Source organism: Taudactylus pleione, unplaced genomic scaffold (assembly GCF_031769625.1).
Source record: "Taudactylus pleione unplaced genomic scaffold, aTauple2 ptg000603l, whole genome shotgun sequence".
Lineage (NCBI taxonomy): Eukaryota > Metazoa > Chordata > Amphibia > Anura > Myobatrachidae > Taudactylus > Taudactylus pleione.
In genome coordinates, this window is record NW_028285005.1 from 791,871 (window position 1) to 810,970 (window position 19,100).

At 49.0% G+C, this 19,100-nt stretch overlaps 2 protein-coding genes across 2 annotated transcripts in view; both read right to left on the minus strand.

Annotated features, from left to right (window-relative positions):
* Positions 1–1,927, minus strand: part of LOC148480729 (uncharacterized) — a 43,001-nt gene extending 41,074 nt beyond the window's left edge. The window contains exon 1 of the mRNA XM_088453924.1: positions 1,822–1,927. Coding sequence (XP_088310050.1) covers positions 1,822–1,927 — 106 coding nt within the window. The remainder of the gene's footprint in view (positions 1–1,821) is intronic.
* The window catches only part of LOC148480726 (uncharacterized), a 280,051-nt gene that overhangs the window by 152,928 nt on the left and 108,023 nt on the right, over positions 1–19,100 (minus strand).

The window sequence follows — 19,100 nt, forward strand, 5'->3', positions numbered from 1 at the left end:
TGTGCAGAACGTCATCTTCCGGCCATCTCGGCAATATTCATACTGGGCAGAGGCTGGCTGGCAACTTTCAGCCTGGGGGGCAACACAGGCAAGTGGCCCTGTTGTTGTTAACCCCGACTAGATGTTGAACATAAAACACAATAGCCCTCAAAGGAAAATATATATTTTTTTTAAAAACACATTCATTGCCCATGCTGCCCTACAAAAGTCTGACCTGACCTGTCAGACTCACACAGCAAAAGACTAATTTCTAAAGAGGTGTGGATCATCGAATTTATTTTCTCTCCGGACTGCAGTGTGGAGATCCTGGCAGCGGATTGAGAACAAGCAGGATAACATCTCAAAAGGCTATAGCCATTGTACTGTCTGCCTTGAGAGAAAGGTGAGAGATCATTCTCTAAAGAAGCGTGGACCATCTAATTTATTTCCTCTCCGGACTGCAATGTGGAGATCCTGGCAGCGGATTGAGAAGAGTTCGGTCTAATACCGACATAAATCCCCCATTTAATAATCACACTGGATAATTTAGACAGTGAATCAGTAAATAAAAGGAGTGCCTTTCTTTTATATCATAAGGAAGGTCCAGAAACAGCATGGGATGCACCACATGTGGTAACTATAAAAGTTAAAAAGTAATAAGCATGCTTAGTTACTAAAACTGGACTTCACTAATCTTGATGAGTTGGACTGAGACTACTAACCGACATCATTATTGACAAAAAGGACACTGTGGTTGATGTAAATTTAGTGTATATTTATTAAACATTATTGTTTCAGAGGTATCATTATACCTATAGCAATATATATTGCATGTTAATTTATTTTCTGTGTATGTTTTATAATAATTTTTATGACTTTTTGAAGTATTAAAATTCTTCTTAAAAAGAAACAAAATAAATAAAATGTCATCTTTGGTGATAAAAATAGAAATGTTTTAAAGTCTTATTATTTATTTATATTTGAGCAGCACTTCTTCTTAAATTTTTCTCTTGTTCACACAGCAAAATGACTAGTTGCCACCACTTCAACTTGCAGGCATTGAAGAGCGGAATAGAGAGAGGAGCTCCCAGTCTCCCCTTGCCCTCAGCCACTGGCAGTACCGGCACACAGCAGCATCAGTGACTAAGGGCCTGATTCAGAGCCGGACGCTCTGAACGAGCACCCGCTCTGAATCTGGGCGTTTTTGTTTTTTTTTAGTAACGGCCTCTTGGACGCTCGCATAGCTGTGGGTTACCACCCACAGATTATGCGAGCGTCCATGATGATGGTCGCGATGGTCAAGACCATCGCGACCATCGGGCTTGCGACGAGACCCTGCGGTAGGGTCTCCCTGCCACAAGCCCTGGAGTGATTTTGGCTCTATCAGAACGCCTCCGTCTGGCAGGCATGCCCCCAGCACGCCCACCAAAGGGGGTGTGCTGTCAATCAACATCGACAGCATGCCCCCTTTGGTGCGAGACCCGGAGCGACGGAAAGCCCGTCGCTCCCCGGGTCTCGCGCATGCGCACGACGGAGCTCCCTCCGTCGTGCGCATGCGTAGTGGGGAACATCGTCCCGCTTGTGAGCATACTGCCGCTCGTGAGCAGGTCTGAATGACCCCCTTTGTCTTCATCCACGCCTTAGAACACAGACTGTGTGTGTGTGTGTGTGTGTGTGTGTGTGTGTGTGTGTTCAGTATACCCTTTTCCCAAAATACACATTACAGCAAAAGAAAAAATATCCACACAAGAATGTATGCATGCATTTACAGTATATACACACACTAAATTTAATGTTTGGCGTTGCCTGGTTTTCTTTTGAAACTCTCTCTCTTCCACCCACATTTCTCCTCTCCACTTTTCCCTTCTCTCATTCCATCTTTCACTTCCCGCTCTGTCTCTTCTCCATATCGCTCTTCTCCCTCCGCTATTTTTTTCCACAATCCCATCTTGGTCTTTTCCCTCTTCACGTTACGACACACAGTAGAGCCCCCAGTAGTGCCCTTTATGCTTCCCCCCCCCCCAGTAATGCCCCTAGTAGTGCCTGTTATGCTGTTCCCCCAGTAATGCTCTTTATGCTGTGCCCCCTCCCCTGTGCAGTATTTATTTGCAGTATAAGTTTTTTGCTATTCAATTAGGTGCGGATTTTTTCTTTTTTTTGTGCTCAGGGAGCTCTTTATATTTTATTCTCGCACCTCCAGAGCAAGTGTGATTTTTCCTAAAATTGTTAATTTTAGGCAAAATCAGCAGGACTTGCTCTGGGACTCCAGCGGCACCTCCTGGGGACTAATTAAGTAACTGGAAATTTCCAATTAGTTTAGTCCATAATTACTTACCTTCTGCAGCGCTGTCTTCTGCATCCAGCGTCGGAAGCCGGGTCTTCTGCAGCAGGGTGAGTATGTCAGTGTTTGTGTGAGTTTGTTTGTGTGTATGAGTGTTGTGTGTATGAGTGTTGTGTGGCCCCCCCCTGTAATGGACACTAGGAAAAATACATCTCCCAGCAGCACTTGCTCTTCCCACCTGCCCCTGGAGCCTCCCAGCAGCCTCATGGACTCCCAGCAGCCCCCTCTCCAGTGAGAAGATAGAGGGGAGGCCACCAGGAGCCGCAGCGTGGGGTTTTCATAGCTGAAAACCCTATGACCACTTTTTTTTTTTTTTAATTGGATACCGCTGGTATCGGGAGCGTGCATACCCTCAGTAATCCAAAATTGGGCGCGAGGTTTTTAACACGCTAAACCTCACGCCCAATTGAATATGCCCCATAGGCTTCACATGGGAAAAAAAAAACAAAAAAAAAAAACAAAAACATAGTTTTTTTTCCCTTATCGGTGACAAACATTACCCACAGGAAAAACACACACACACACACACACACGAAAAACAAACACACACATAAGCACCCTGGATGGGCCATTATACAGGAGTGCAGCACTGCAAGGGCTCCGGAGTGCGTGGCTGTGTGAGTCACAAAGCCTCTCACCCGCTGGACAGGCGCTCACTTCCACATACTGGCACACTTCGACCACAGGACCGACCCATAACACTGAAATTATACCGGCCCGGGGGGCAGATGGCACCCTGCCCTCCGGCCCAGCCTGCCACTGATACCGGGGGTGTATTAAATTGGGAAGCAGACTTCCTAAGTCGCCAGGACATACACGCTGGAGAGTAGTCTCGCTATTCGGGAGTGTTTCAGCTCCTGGTAGATCTCATGGCGTCACATCACAACTACAAAAGGTCATCAGGTACGGGTCCAGGTCCCCATCAGCAGCCTCCGTGGATGCACTTGCAGTAAGATGGGAGTAGTAGCCTTAGAGCACGGACCATATCCAACGAGGGCTCACCTGCTGAGAGGTCTGGTGATAGGAAGGCTGGAACTACAATTTCTTCATTAAGGAGGAAACGAGAAACCACCTTGGGAAGGAAGCCAGGGCGAGTCCGAAGAATAGCCCTCTCCTGATGAAAGAACAGAAATGGGGAGCAACAGGAAAGCGCTCCTAAAGCAGACACCCTACAGGCAGACGCGATAACCATAAGGTAAAGAGTCTTTGCAGTGAGCCATTTGACATCTACCGATTCTACGGGTTCAAATGGAGGATCCTGAAGTGTTTGGAGAACCACTGAAATTCCACGTAGTCACTAGAGGGACAAAGGGGGGTTAAATATGGAGGACATCCAAAATGAAGGTGTGAACATCTGGCAGTGGAGCAATTCTGCGCTGGAACCAGATGGATAGAGCAGAGACGTGAACTTTCAAAAGAGGCCAGGCGGAGTCCGAGATCCAATCCAGCTTGAAGAAAGGCAAGGATTCTAGAAACTCGAAAAACCTGAGGGTCGCAGCACACCACTGGAAGTATGTATATCATACCTGGTGATAGATCTGGGCAGAGGCTGGCTTACACGCTCTGAGCATGGTCTGAACCACAGAGCGAGAAAACCCTTTGGACCTTAGCAGGGATGTCTCAAGAGCCACGCAAAGACAGACAGGCTAGGTCCGAATGTAGACAGGGACCCCGAGACAACAGATATGGTCATGAGGAAGTTGTAGAGGAGTATATGGAGAGACTTTGAAGATCGGAGTACCAATGACTCCTGGGCCAAGCCAGAGCTACCAAACAGGACATTTCCCCCTTCTTGCTTGAACTTGCGAAAGACACGAGGAAGAAGGGAGACTGGAGGGAAGAGGTATGTCAAATGAAAAGGTCCACTTCACTGACAATGCATCCACGAGGTATACATTTATGAAGCCGGCGGACAGAATCCCGACCGCCGGCTTCTAGACTACTTAATCCCGGCGAGGGTTAAATGACCGGCGTCTAAATCTAGACGCCTGTCACTTTCCCGACAGGTTAGGTTAGGGGAAGGGAGGGTTAGGCTAGGGGGAGGGAGGGTTAGGCACCCCAGGGGGGAATCATACAGATTCCATCCACGAAAGCCCCTTCGGGGTCCCTTGTCCTGGACCCGTACACTGGAAGCTTGTGGTTGTGTCGTTAGGCCATGAGGTTCACGTCCGGTAAATCCCATTTGTCCACCTGGAGCTGAAAGACTTCTTGGAGTAGAGACCACTCTCCAGCGTGCACATTGTGGCGGCTGAGGAAATCCTCTTCCCTATTGAGAAATGGCATTAGGCCTATGTGAGAATGCGCAACACTTCTGCCATTGCTGACAGACTTAGAGTGGTGAATAAGATAGGCGTGGCATTGTCAAACTGTACTTGTACTGGCCTGCCCTGAAGAATAGCCTGAGCCAGAGTGAGGGCTCTGTAGATGGCTCGGAGTTCTAGGACATTGAATGACAAGATCGTCTCGGCTGGTGTCCAGCGGCCTTGAAATAGTGCTGGTCGGTCACTGCGCCCATTCCGCAGAGGCTTGCACCCATGGTACCACCCATTCCGGGATCCAAAAGTGGTGACCCTTGTTTAAGTGGAATGTCTGTAACCACCATAAGAGGGGCAGGTGAACTGCCAGAGAAAGGACCATAATCTGGGATCTGATCAGATGGGGCAGCCCATTCCTCCAGGAGATTAGGTGTTGTAGGGGCCTGGAGTGGAACTGAGCGAACTCTACCACGTTGAAGGTGGATACCATGGACCCCAAGGTCTGTATTGCTGAGTGAATTGACACTCGGCGACTGGAGTAACCTGCACACTTGTTGCTGCAGTGCGGAGATCTTGTCTGCTGTCAGGAAAATTCTTTGAGCCTGAGAATCAAGAAGAGCTCCCAGATGTACCGTTCTTTGTAAATCGGTCAGAGAAGACTTTTTCGAGTTGATCAACCAGCCGTGCCTCTGTAGAAAGGCAATGGTTAATTGAAGACGGCAGTGAAGGACCACTGGAGAATGCGCTAAGAGCAAGAGGTCGTCCAAGTATGGGAGTAGCCTGATTCCCTGACGACGGAGGTGGCCTGCCATAACTACCATGATTTTGGTAAAGATCCGTGGAGCTGTAGAAAGCCTAAAGGGCAGAGCCTGAAATTGGAAATGTTGCTGTAGGACAGCAAACCGGAGATACCACTGATGGGAGGGTGCTATAGGTGCATGTAGATAAGCGTCCTGAATGTCCAGAGATACCATAAAGTTCCCAGGTTCCACAGCTAGGACAATAGAGCGGAGGGGTTTCCATATGAAACCTGAACACTCTGATAAACTTGTTCAGAGACTTGAGGTTAGGCCAATGAGACCCATTGGGCTTCTGAACCAAGAAAAGGGTGGAACAATAACCGTTCCCATGCTGTGATGATGGGACTGGAATTATTACCCCTGCAGCAAGGACTGAATGGCCTTCTGGAGGAGCAGGGCTTGGAGAGCCTGTGTAAAAGAACTTCTAGGGTTGGGACGTCTCATAAGTGAGAGGACGTAGCATGAGAGACTACTTCTTGTACCCAGGCATCTGTGGTGGTCAGACGCCAGAATTAGGCGAACTGAAGTCGGCCTCCCACTCTATGGTCCCCCAGGGGGCACCCGCCCCATCAGGCTGAAGGTTTGACCTCAGATTTAGCAGCTAAACATCTGGTGGCCCAGGACTGCTTGGTACTGGGCATAGAGGCATTTGTGGATGCTGACTGCAGAGGAAAGGACTGACCTTTAGCTTTTCCCTGGGGATGAAAGGACCTAAAGGAGGACATCCGAGGCCTCGGTGTAGATGCTGAGGGCAGAAAATCCGTCTTAGAAGCCGCTAAGGTAGCCACAATCTTGTCCAACTCTGGCCCACATAGGATCTCCCCAGTGTAAGGCAGTGATTCCAAGGCCTTCTCAGAGTCCGTGTCGGCCTTCCATGAATGAAGCCAAATGATACGGTGGGATACCACCGAAGTAGCAGATGTCTTGGAAGCCAGGAGGCCAGTTTCCAGAGCCGCTTCTTCCAAATAGGAGGCTGCATGCCTGATGTGAGAGGTATAGGACAGCTGTTCCCAGGAGGCATCAGAGGGAAATGTTTCCTCTAGAGCATCTGCCCAGCTCTCAATGGCTTTTGCCACCCAGGCAGTGGCCATTGCTGGATGAGTAATAGAGTGAATCCGCATTACCTGTCCCCGTGTCCCAGCTGCAGTCTGGGGTCAACCGAGGAGCCCACTAGCAAGGCCCCCTGTTGCCCCGCCGAAAGTACCAAGCCGAGGACTGGAGTTGCAGCACCATGAAGGGGTGATTGAGCAGCAGCACAGACGTCCAAAGGATTGTCTAGTGCTGCTTGCTTTGTCTTGAAGTTGAAAGAAATAAAACAAAATTAAGTGCGGGCTGCTTAAAGCAGCCCCACTGTTCTAACTGTGATCCAGCTAACGCCAGACACCAAGACAAACTGATTGCTTCAGGCTGTGGGCGGGGTATAGGAGGAAGGACCGACGCATCCTGTGATAGTAAAAGCATTAACAGTACTCCTAACCACCACCTATACTCCCCCATTGTTTCCCTGTGGAGCCCTATGGACCCTGAAGAAGAAATATTATATACACATCAGCCTCATATAGACAGCAGTGTCACCACATACAGTGTATATTATATACATCAGCCTCATATAGCCAGTGTCACCACATACAGTGTATATTATATACATCAGCCTCATATAGACAGCATCAGTGTCACCAAATACAGTGTATATTATATACATCAACCTCATATAGACAGCATCAGTGTCACCACATACAGTGTATATTATATACATCAACCTCAGACAGCAGTGTTACCACATACAGTGTATATTATATACATCAACCTCATAGACAGGAGTGTCACCACATACAGTGTATATTATATACATCAACCTCAGACAGCAGTGTCACCACATACAGTGTATATTATATACATCAGCCTCATATAGACAGCATCAGTGTCACCACATACAGTGTATATTATATACATCAACCTCATAGACAGCAGTGTCACCACATACAGTGTATATTATATACATCAACCTCATAGACAGCAGTGTCACCACATACAGTGTATATTATATACATCAGCCTCATATAGACAGCATCAGTGTCACCACATACAGTGTATATTATATACATCAACCTCATAGACAGCAGTGTCACCACATACAGTGTGTATATATCAGCCTCAGTCACACACACTATACTCCGCACGTACACACAGGAAATAGATTATGTCACCGGGAGGCGGGAGCAGCACTAGTAGCAGAGATCCAACGCCAGAAACAGCACCATGCGTGTGTGTGTCCTTCGCCAGCCGCCGGCGCTTATATATATATATATCACATTGGGGTGAGCGCGCCGTACCTGGCGCACCTGAGATCTCCCGCTTGTCCCGCCGCGACCAATCACAAGCGCGATAGGTGGACGATGGGCGTGGTCATTTATCAGTAACCTATCACGGCTTTCGGCAAGTCCAGGACAGGTAGAGGGGGGAGGAGACTCAGGTGAGAGGTGATGTCACGTGTGATGCGGGAGAGCGGGAAATGCATTGCTGACTGACCGCACCCTGATATGGTAACACGTCGGCAGCTGCACCTGTAACATGGCGGCCGTTGTCTATATACACGTCACCTATTGTCATTGTATATGCTGTATAGCTACTAACTCATTTACTATCTATATTGTATACATTATTGTTGCTGCCACTCAGTATACAAGGTGTGTATATATCTTATCCCCAGGGCCGGCGCTATGTGTCTCTGCACCCAGCGCCATTCCGTGCTTCCCCTCTGCCCACTCCTTCCCTGCGCCCTCCCCCTAAAGATAAAATTATACCTGCAGCAGGTGGGCGGAGGGCAGGGATTTTCTTCAGCCGGACCCGGCACCCCTGTGCGGCCGCACTGACAGAACGTGTCAGGAGCCGGGCCTGCTTCCTTGGATGCTACTCCGTGTATAAGGGGGGAAATTCCCCACTTATATACAGAGTAGCATCAAATATAATTTGTGTAAGATATATATATACATACAAAAAAAACATTCAACATATATTGTACCTACTATATAGTGATAGTAACCAATGATATAGAGAGTTGCTGTAATTTGATTTATGTAATACAAAAAAAATATATATATTTTTAGTATATTTGAGAGAATTTTACTCTATTCACTAAATATATATTTTATTATTTTTAAATATTACTTATAGGCGCTACACGATGTAATTGACCCACTACAGGGTAACCATAGGAAAGGCTTCACAGGAACAAGCTGGATTGTGTGTAAAAACAGCAGCACTCACACTTTTTTGTTTTTTTAGCTATAATTGCTTCTTACTTCACTTAAACAACGTTTCACAGTTTTCATTATTGGAACTTTATATTTCACTTGTCAACTATTTTAGGAATTTAATAATGAAAGTTAGATTTTTCATATAAAATATCTTGTATTTTGGATCCCTAGAAAAATTTAGAAGAATGCAGAAAAATAATAAGTTGTGTATAATGTAACCCATATTCCTACAATTAAAAAAACCACAAAGTTTCGGTGCCCATGCCCCCATGATTTGGTAATTCCTCCACCTGCTTGCCTTACAAGTGACAAAAGTAGCCTCTTTTTTCATGTGATGCCCTGGGGGGGACCTGGGCTGGATGATTTTTGGGGTGCCCTGCGCCCCAGATCTGAACCCCTTAGTGTTAGGGACCGCTAGTAACATAGAAACCGTAACGTGGCCTAGCAGCTTCCATGGGATTTGCAAATGCATGCAACTAATATCTCTGATTTCTATCACCATATAGTCTTCATGTATTTGTTGCAGGTATAATTCAGTCTGCTGAGGAACAATAGGGGGTTAAAAACCCCACTTTTTTCTACTTAGTTTGACCCCTCCCTTTCATGCACCTGAACAATACTGCCAGATTGATTTGAGAAGCTGCCATTTTTGTTTGTAATCTATGAAAGTACACAGGTGACCTGAGCTAGTTATAAGTGTTTGTGGTATATTCAGCCCGAACTGCAGTCAGACACATTCAGGCGCAGCATATATCATGCGGAATAGAGCAACTGCAGACATTGCATTGAGTGGAGGATGGATCATACCTCCATGGTCCATCTAATTATCATTATGAACTATTGTGCTGATGTGGTGTTGACTGTACACCTGCTTGCATAGCATATATTGCGTGAATTTGCCTGTGAATATATGGGCGTTAGAACGATTTTATGTTGGGGGCAATAAAATAGTTCCCCCTCCCTCCAACTTACCTGTTGCTGGGCCGCCGCAGACCCTACCGGGTGGACGATGGAACGCGACCGAATGTTGCACTGTGTCCGTGTCGTGATTCAGTCCAGCATCCTCTGGTGCCATGGCTATCCATGAATCCCAGCAGCCCACAATGAGTGTGGGAGCTCGGGGCTGAGGGCGTTGGAACCTCCGATGCATACAGGGGACCGGGAGGAATGGCTGCCAGAGCCCCTGCTTCCAGCAGTACCTTGGCTACTGCACCAGCCTCCCTGGCACCTTTCAAATGTTTGGGGAGGTGGCGAGCCGCCCTCTTGGCCCCTCTGTTCCGACACCCTTGGGTGACAATGAGTGCACTCAAATGCAGCTATACAGACATACGCAATTTTAGTGCAGCTGTCCTTATGACCAAAGAGTTGGAACTATCTGGGGGACGACGTTAGAATGAAGCTTTGACTTGAATGCAGAGAAACCTTGCACTGGCCCTGAGTGTAAAACAAGGATGGAGAAGGTGAAAGTAGACAGTGGGTTGTGGGAGCAGATGGTAGAAAAATTAGAGGAAGCAGACAGGATGGAGGCAGTGGCGTCACAAGGGGGGTGCGGGCCGTACCCGGGTTTCACCTGCCGAGGGGTGACACCAAAGTGCCTCCTCAGTGACAGGAGCTGGGTGCTGCACTGTAGCATTACGTGCAGCACTTGGCTCCTGACACAGTGAGGGAGCCGGCACTGCAAACAGACTGGTCCCCTGGGGGCAGTCCACATCTCTGGACCACAGGAGTGTCAAAAACAGGTGTTTGGCCCGCGAGACCACGCCCAATTTTGTCAGTGCATGCCCACCCCTACCCGCACCGGGTGTCAAAAGAGATAGGGACACCACTGGATGGAGACTCAATCCTTTGTGTGCAAACATGGAAGACAGGCACTGTGGAGGGAGAAGCAGAGCTGCTCGCTCCCTATACTACACTTCACAGGGACAGGCAGTGGTGGATTTAACCTAGGGGCTGTAGCCCCCCCCAGTAAAATCTGCCACCTCAGTGAGCCAGTTGCAGTCCAAGACTGCACTGGCTACACTCTGACAGACAGTGGCTTCCCATTGGAAGCGCTACCTACCAGTCACATACACAACAGGCAGTCCCAGGGTGAGGTGTCTCCTCCTCTAGTCCGGGCTGCTATTAGCAGAGAGCGGCTCCAGTATGAAGCTGTTACTCAGCCTTTTGGCCAGCCCTACCCAGCTCCTAGGGGCTGCAGATGATGCAGCCCTTAAGAAGCCGGTGATATGTGCATGTGCCGGTATGTGTTACTTCTGCACCCTCTCGGCAGCGGCAACCCCCTTCATCTAAGAGGGTAGGAGCGATATTATTATTAAGTGTAAATTAGCATGGTGTTTGATTCCAGTCCCTAAAGACACAAATAATTTGAACACAACAAGATAATGCTTACGTTCTCCTTGCTGTCGAGTTCGCAGTCCACATGCACTGATTTTTGATGCAGAAGGCTGTCCAATTTCCATTGTTACCCAAGGGCAAAGGCAGGATTTCTAGGCGCGAGATTTGAAGAAAAAGACTTGACACAATCATCCAGCAAAAGACACTATTTTCTAAAGATTTGTTAGAGTCCCTCGTCTATGTATTATGCACGTATTTGAAAGCAATGTGATTTGCTTTTATACCTGCACAATACATAAAGTGTATATTCTAAATTACAAAAAACATAATGAAAACATGAAAATCTCCACCAGCTTTTTCTTCTCATGCTCCCTTTTCGCTCACATGCCTCCATGCCCACCAGCTTTTCTCCACATGCCCTCTGCCCAACAGCTTTTCTCTCACATGTCCATCTACCCATCATATTTTCTCTTGCATGTCCCTCTGCCCACCAGCTTAGAAAAAAATTAATTTTAATTTTAAGTGCACATTTTTCTTTGTCAAAATCTACACATAGAATCCTGATTTTTTTGTTTTCTATTTTGGAAAAAGGGATTTTTTTTTGTTTTTGGTGTTTACACAATAAAATCATGTTAGCTTTTGGTACACTTTTTGAAATTTTAATTAAAAAACACTTTTTTTGGTTGCATTTTATTTGATGTGTTAGAATGTGAAAAAAACATCAACCGTATATCGGACAGACAGATTTTAAATTCGACAGATATCTTTGCCACCCAGCTGCATTTTCCTACTTACCTCAGCCACAGAGCTAGTGGATAGTGGGGCTGATTCAGTGATGGATGTTTTTGCATCCATTGGATGCAGCTGCTGTGCAAAAATGTGCAAATACCTGCAGGAAACGTCTGTAGGAAAAATATGCCTCCAGCCGGCATCTCAGATCCGATCAGCCATTGATCACGATGTTTGCAACATCGGCCATTTGAGTAATCCTAAACTCAGAATGGCCACCTCCTGCCAGCTTGTAAATCTGTTTTGGAAGATGCAGACATTTGTCTCGTCACTCCCAGAAAATGGGACCGTCACGCCCCCGTTTTCTGGAAACGCAGGCAGCTCTCCCCCCTAAGCCCCATGCTGCAGCTTAGGGGGGACTATGACCACCCGTCGTAGTCAGTGATTGGCACATGCACAGTACTGATCCTGCGCATACGCCAGTCATTAAACACCTGACTTATGTGTGAATCATCGGCTTTATGTACACCTCTGAATCAGGCCCATTGCCACCGCTAAGCACAACATATCTCCATTCAGAAACACTGTGATTCCAGGGTATAATATATCATGTATCAATTGGAATATCAATACAGAAACAGTGATTGGCCATGCCTCTTTTGAATAGCAGATATAAACACCAAGTTAAAAATGATTTACACATGCAACTAATTTTAAATCCCCAATAAACAGGCTTCCTACCAGATAAATGCTGTATAGAATATCTAAGTCCCCATGTCACGTTTGTGCTAGGGAGATCTCCTACTGAGGAGTTGGAATTCAGGGTCCCAGGTTGGGGAAGGAACCAGAGGCGAGGGTCCTGGATATATGTCCTCCTCATCCACAGGTACCAGATGTTGGCGAGACTTGACCAAAGGCGCGGAGTTTAACTTGCTGGGAGGTATTCACCAGTGACCCCTCCAATTGGGATTTGGGTTTAAGGTGCACGCAGTAAGCAGGTTGCGGCCCTTTGGTCAGGTATCCGGCACAAGTGGGAAATGGAGGAACACAATCACAGGTGAGGCACAGGAGAACGACATGGTGAGTTAGTACTCGGGTGACATACTGAGTACACCCACTGTGGATCCAAACGTAGAACTGGCACAGGAGAATGTCACTTTGGGGATAGCACTCGGATGACGTACTGAGTACCCACGCTGTAGATGCAGAACTGACACAGGAGAATGACACTTCTGAGTTAGTACTCAGATAGCGTATTGAGGGCCTAATTCAGCAGTGCATGCTAATGCACTGCTGAAGTCAGATTCCCGATGTTTGGAAAGCTGCGCATGTGCGAGCCCGCACGTAAACTGGCAGAAGACTGTCAGTGATTGAGAGTCTGCTGCCGTTTGGGGGCAGCAATGCCCCCGATGCCTCCTGCTGCATTACCATATCTGCAAGGATCGCAATTGCAAAGCTGCCTGCGTGCAGTTTTGCAATTACGATCCTTTGCAGAGTCAGGCCCTGAGTACGCACGCTGTGGACCCAGATGCAGGACTAGCACAGGAGAATGAAACTTCGGAGTTAGCACTCAGATAGCGTATTGAGGGTCTCATTCAGACCATGCTCGCAAGCATGTCGATGTTGAGGCCCAGCGGCCGCGCTACGCTTGCGCAAGCCCTGTAGCGAGAGAGAAATTCTCTCACTCCGGGACTCACTACAAAAGGGGCAGCTGTCGGTGGTGATCACCAGCTCACCCCGTTTTGTAGGCGGGGCGGGGGGGTGGCTACACAAATGGAGGCGTTCCCAACGGAACGCCTGCGGTTTGGGGGAGGCCCCACTGACATCACTCGTCATGTCAGTGGTGAGCTTCTGGCTCTAATAGAGCCGAAAGCTCACTGGGGCTTGCGGTAGACGAGACCCTACCACAAGGGTCTTGTCGCAAGCCCCGATGGTCGCGATTTGCTGCTAATGTGTGTAAATTACCTGTGTTTGGGATTACATGTGACATCCGGTTACCTGGGCATTACCCTGGTGGTGTAGTGTGCAGGTTGTGCTGCTAATGTGTGTAATTACCTGTGCTTGGGATTACATGTGACATCAGGTTACCTTGGCATTATCCTGGTGGTGTAGTGTGCAGGACGTGCTGGTAATGTATGTAATGACCTGTGCTTGGGATTACATGTGACATCCGGTTACCTGGGCATTGCCCTGGTGGTGTAGTGTGCAGGATGTGCTGCTAATATGTAATTACATGTGTTTGGGATTACGTGTGACATCCGGTTACCTGGGCATTACCCTGGTGGTGTAGTGTGCAGGATGTGCTGTAATGTGTGTAATTACCTGTGCTTGGGATTACATGTGACATCCGGTAACTTGGGCATTACCCTGGTGGTGTAGTGTGTAGGATGTGCTGGTAAAGGCCCTGATTCAGACCCACTCGCAAGCGGCTGTCCGCTCGCAAGTGGGTCGATGGTCTGCACTGAGCATGCGCACGACGGAGGGAGCTCCGTCGTGCGCATGCGCCAGACGCGACGAGCGAAGGAAAGTCCTTCGCTCGTTGTGTCTGATCAAAGGGGGCGTACTGTCGATGTTGACTGACAGCACGCCCCCTTTGATGGGCGTGCCGGGGGCGTGCCTCCCTGACGGGGGCGTTCCCACGGGAACGCCTCCCGTCAGAAGCCAGCCCACTGACATCACTAGTGATGTCAGTGGGAGTGATTTTGGCTCTGATAGAGCCAAAATCACTCCGGGGCTTGCGGTTGAAAACCTCAACCGCAGGCTCCGGCTCGCAGTTTCGATGGTCGCGATGGTCACGACTATCGCGGCCATCAAACTGCATGCTCGTATAGGCTGTGGGTGGTGACCCACAGCTATACGAGCGTCCAGGAAGACGCTCCATTTTTATGGAGGGCGGCCCTCATTCAGAGCGTGCGCTCTGCTCAGAGCGTCCGGCTCTGAATGAGGGCCAATGTGTGTAATTACCTGTGCTTGGGATTACATGTGATATCCGGTTACCTGGGCATTACCCTGGTGGTGTAGTGTGCGGGATGTGCTGTATTGTGTGTAATTACCTGTGCTTTGGATTACATGTGACATCCGGTTACCTGGGCATTACCCTGGTGGTGTAGTGTGCAGGATGCACTGCTAATGTGTGTAATACGATTACATGTGACATCCGGTTACCTGGGCATTACCCTGGTGGTGTAGTGTGCAGGATGCGCTGCTAATGTGTGTAATTACCTGTGCTTGGGATTACGTGTTACATCCGGTTACCTGTGCATTACCCTGGTGGTGTAGTGTGCAGGATGCGCTGCTAATGTGTGTAATTACCTGTGCTTGGGATTACATGTGCCATCCGGTTACCTGGGCATTACCTGGCTGTGTAGTGTGCAGGATGCGCTGCTAATGTGTGTAATTACCTGTGCTTGGGATTACGTGTGACATCCGGTTCCCTGGGCATTGCCCTGTTGGTGTAGTGTGCAGGATGTGCAGCTAATGTGTGTAATTACCTGTGCTTGGGATTATGTGTGACATCCGGTTACCTGGGCATTACCTGGCTGTGTAGTGTGCAGGATGTGCTGTAATGTGTGTAATTACCTGTGCTTGGGATTACGTGTGACATCCGGTTCCCTGGGCATTGCCCTGTTGGTGTAGTGTGCAGGATGTGCTGCTAATGTGTGTAATTACCTGTTCTTGGGATTACGTGTGACATCCGGTTACCTGGGCATTGCCCTGGTGGTGTAGTGTGCAGGATGTGCTGCTAATGTGTGTAATTACCTGTGCTTGGGATTACATGTGACATCCGGTTACCTGGGCATTACCCTGGTGGTGTAGTGTGCAGGTTGTGCTGCTAATGTGTGTAATTGCCTGTGTTTGGGATTACATGTGACATCAGGTTACCTTGGCATTATCCTGGTGGTGTAGTGTGCAGGACGTGCTGGTAATGTATGTAATGACCTGTGCTTGGGATTACATGTGACATCCGGTTACCTGGGCATTGCCCTGGTGGTGTAGTGTGCAGGATGTGTTGCTAATATGTAATTACATGTGTTTGGGATTACGTGTGACATCCGGTTACCTGGGCATTACCCTGGTGGTGTAGTGTGCAGGATGTGCTGTAATGTGTGTAATTACCTGTGCTTGGGATTACATGTGACATCCGGTAACTTGGGCATTACCCTGGTGGTGTAGTGTGTAGGATGTGCTGGTAAAGGACCTGATTCAGACCCACTCGCAAGCGGCTGTCCGCTCGCAAGTGGGTCGATGGTCTGCACTGAGCATGCGCACGACGGAGGGAGCTCCGTCGTGCGCATGCGCCAGACGCGACGAGCGAAGGAAAGTCCTTCGCTCGTTGTGTCTGATCAAAGGGGGCGTACTGTCGATGTTGATTGACAGCACGCCCCCTTTGGTGGGCGTGCCGGGGGCGTGCCTCCCTGACGGGGGCGTTCCCACGGGAACGCCTCCCGTCAGAAGCCAGCCCACTGACATCACTAGTGATGTCAGTGGGAGTGATTTTGGCTCTGATAGAGCCAAAATCACTCCGGGGCTTGCGGATGAAAACCTCAACCGCAGGCTCCGGCTCACAGTTTCGATGGTCGCGATGGTCACGACCATCGCGGCCATCAAACTGCACGCTCGTATAGGCTGTGGGTGGTGACCCACAGCTATACGAGCGTCCAGGAGGACGCTCCATTTTTATGGAGGGCGGCCCTCATTCAGAGCGTGCGCTCTGCTCAGAGCGTCCGGCTCTGAATGAGGGCCAATGTGTGTAATTACCTGTGCTTGGGATTACATGTGATATCCGGTTCCCTGGGCATTACCCTGGTGGTGTAGTGTGCAGGATGCGCTGCTAATGTGTGTAATTACCTGTGCTTGGGATTACATGTGCCATCCGGTTACCTGGGCATTACCTGGCTGTGTAGTGTGCAGGATGCGCTGCTAATGTGTGTAATTACCTGTGCTTGGGATTACGTGTGACATCCGGTTCCCTGGGCATTGCCCTGTTGGTGTAGTGTGCAGGATGTGCAGCTAATGTGTGTAATTACCTGTGCTTGGGATTATGTGTGACATCCGGTTACCTGGACATTACCTGGCTGTGTAGTGTGCAGGATGTGCTGTAATGTGTGTAATTACCTGTGCTTGGGATTACGTGTGACATCCGGTTCCCTGGGCATTGCCCTGTTGGTGTAGTGTGCAGGATGTGCTGCTAATGTGTGTAATTACCTGTTCTTGGGATTACGTGTGACATCCGGTTACCTGGGCATTGCCCTGGTGGTGTAGTGTGCAGGATGTGCTGCTAATGTGTGTAATTACCTGTGCTTGGGATTACATGTGACATCCGGTTACCTGGGCATTACCCTGGTGGTGTAGTGTGCAGGTTGTGCTGCTAATGTGTGTAATTGCCTGTGTTTGGGATTACATGTGACATCAGGTTACCTTGGCATTATCCTGGTGGTGTAGTGTGCAGGACGTGCTGGTAATGTATGTAATGACCTGTGCTTGGGATTACATGTGACATCCGGTTACCTGGGCATTGCCCTGGTGGTGTAGTGTGCAGGATGTGTTGCTAATATGTAATTACATGTGTTTGGGATTACGTGTGACATCCGGTTACCTGGGCATTACCCTGGTGGTGTAGTGTGCAGGATGTGCTGTAATGTGTGTAATTACCTGTGCTTGGGATTACATGTGACATCCGGTAACTTGGGCATTACCCTGGTGGTGTAGTGTGTAGGATGTGCTGGTAAAGGCCCTGATTCAGACCCACTCGCAAGCGGCTGTCCGCTCGCAAGTGGGTCGATGGTCTGCACTGAGCATGCGCACGACGGAGGGAGCTCCGTCGTGCGCATGCGCCAGACGCGACGAGCGAAGGAAAGTCCTTCGCTCGTTGTGTCTGATCAAAGGGGGCGTACTGTCGATGTTGATTGACAGCACGCCCCCTTTGGTGGGCGTGCCGGGGGCGTGCCTCCCTGACGGGGGCGTTCCCACGGGAACGCCTCCCGTCAGAAGCCAGCCCACTGACATCACTAGTGATGTCAGTGGGAGTGATTTTGGCTCTGATAGAGCCAAAATCACTCCGGGGCTTGCGGTTGAAAACCTCAACCGCAGGCTCCGGCTCGCAGTTTCGATGGTCGCGATGGTCACGACCATCGCGGCCATCAAACTGCACGCTCGTATAGGCTGTGGGTGGTGACCCACAGCTATACGAGCGTCCAGGAGGACGCTCCATTTTTATGGAGGGCGGCCCTCATTCAGAGCGTGCGCTCTGCTCAGAGCGTCCGGCTCTGAATGAGGGCCAATGTGTGTAATTACCTGTGCTTGGGATTACATGTGATATCCGGTTCCCTGGGCATTGCCCTGTTGGTGTAGTGTGCAGGATGTGCTGCTAATGTGTGTAATTACCTGTGTTTGGGATTATGTGTGACATCCGGTTACCTGGGCATTACCCTGGTGGTGTAGTGTGCAGGATGTGCTGTAATGTGTGTAATTACCTGTGCTTTGGATTACATGTGACATCCGGTTACCTGGGCATTACCCTGGTGGTGTAGTGTGCAGGATGCGCTGCTAATGTGTGTAATTACCTGTCCTTGGGATTACATGTGACATCCAGTTACCTGGGCATTACCTGGCTGTGTAGTGTGCAGGATGCGCTGCTAATGTGTGTAATTACCTGTGCTTGGGATTACGTGTTACATCCGGTTACCTGTGCATTACCCTGGTGATGTAGTGTGCAGGATGCGCTGCTAATGTGTGTAATTACCTGTGCTTGGGATTACATGTGCCATCCGGTTACCTGGGCATTACCTGGCTGTGTAGTGTGCAGGATGCGCTGCTAATGTGTGTAATTACCTGTGCTTGGGATTACGTGTGACATCCGGTTCCCTGGGCATTGCCCTGTTGGTGTAGTGTGCAGGATGTGCTGCTAATGTGTGTAATTACCTGTGTTTGGGATTATGTGTGACATCCGGTTACCTGGGCATTACCTGGCTGTGTAGTGTGCAGGATGTGCTGTAATGTGTGTAATTACCTGTGCTTGGGATTACGTGTGACATCCGGTTCCCTGGGCATTGCCCTGTTGGTGTAGTGTGCAGGATGTGCTGCTAATGTGTGTAATTACCTGTGCTTGGGATTACGTGTGACATCCGGTTACCTGGGCATTGCCCTGGTGGTGTAGTGTGCAGGATGTGCTGCTAATGTGTGTAATTACCTGTGCTTGGGATTACATGTGATATCCGGTTACCTGGGCATTACCCTGGTGGTGTAGTGTGCAGGATGTGCTGTAATGTGTGTAATTGCCTGTGCTTGGGATTACATGTGACATCCGGTTACCTGGGCATTACCCTGGTGGTGTAGTGTGCAGGATGTGCCGTAATGTGTGTAATTACCTGTGCTTGGGATTACATGTGACATCCGGTTACCTGGG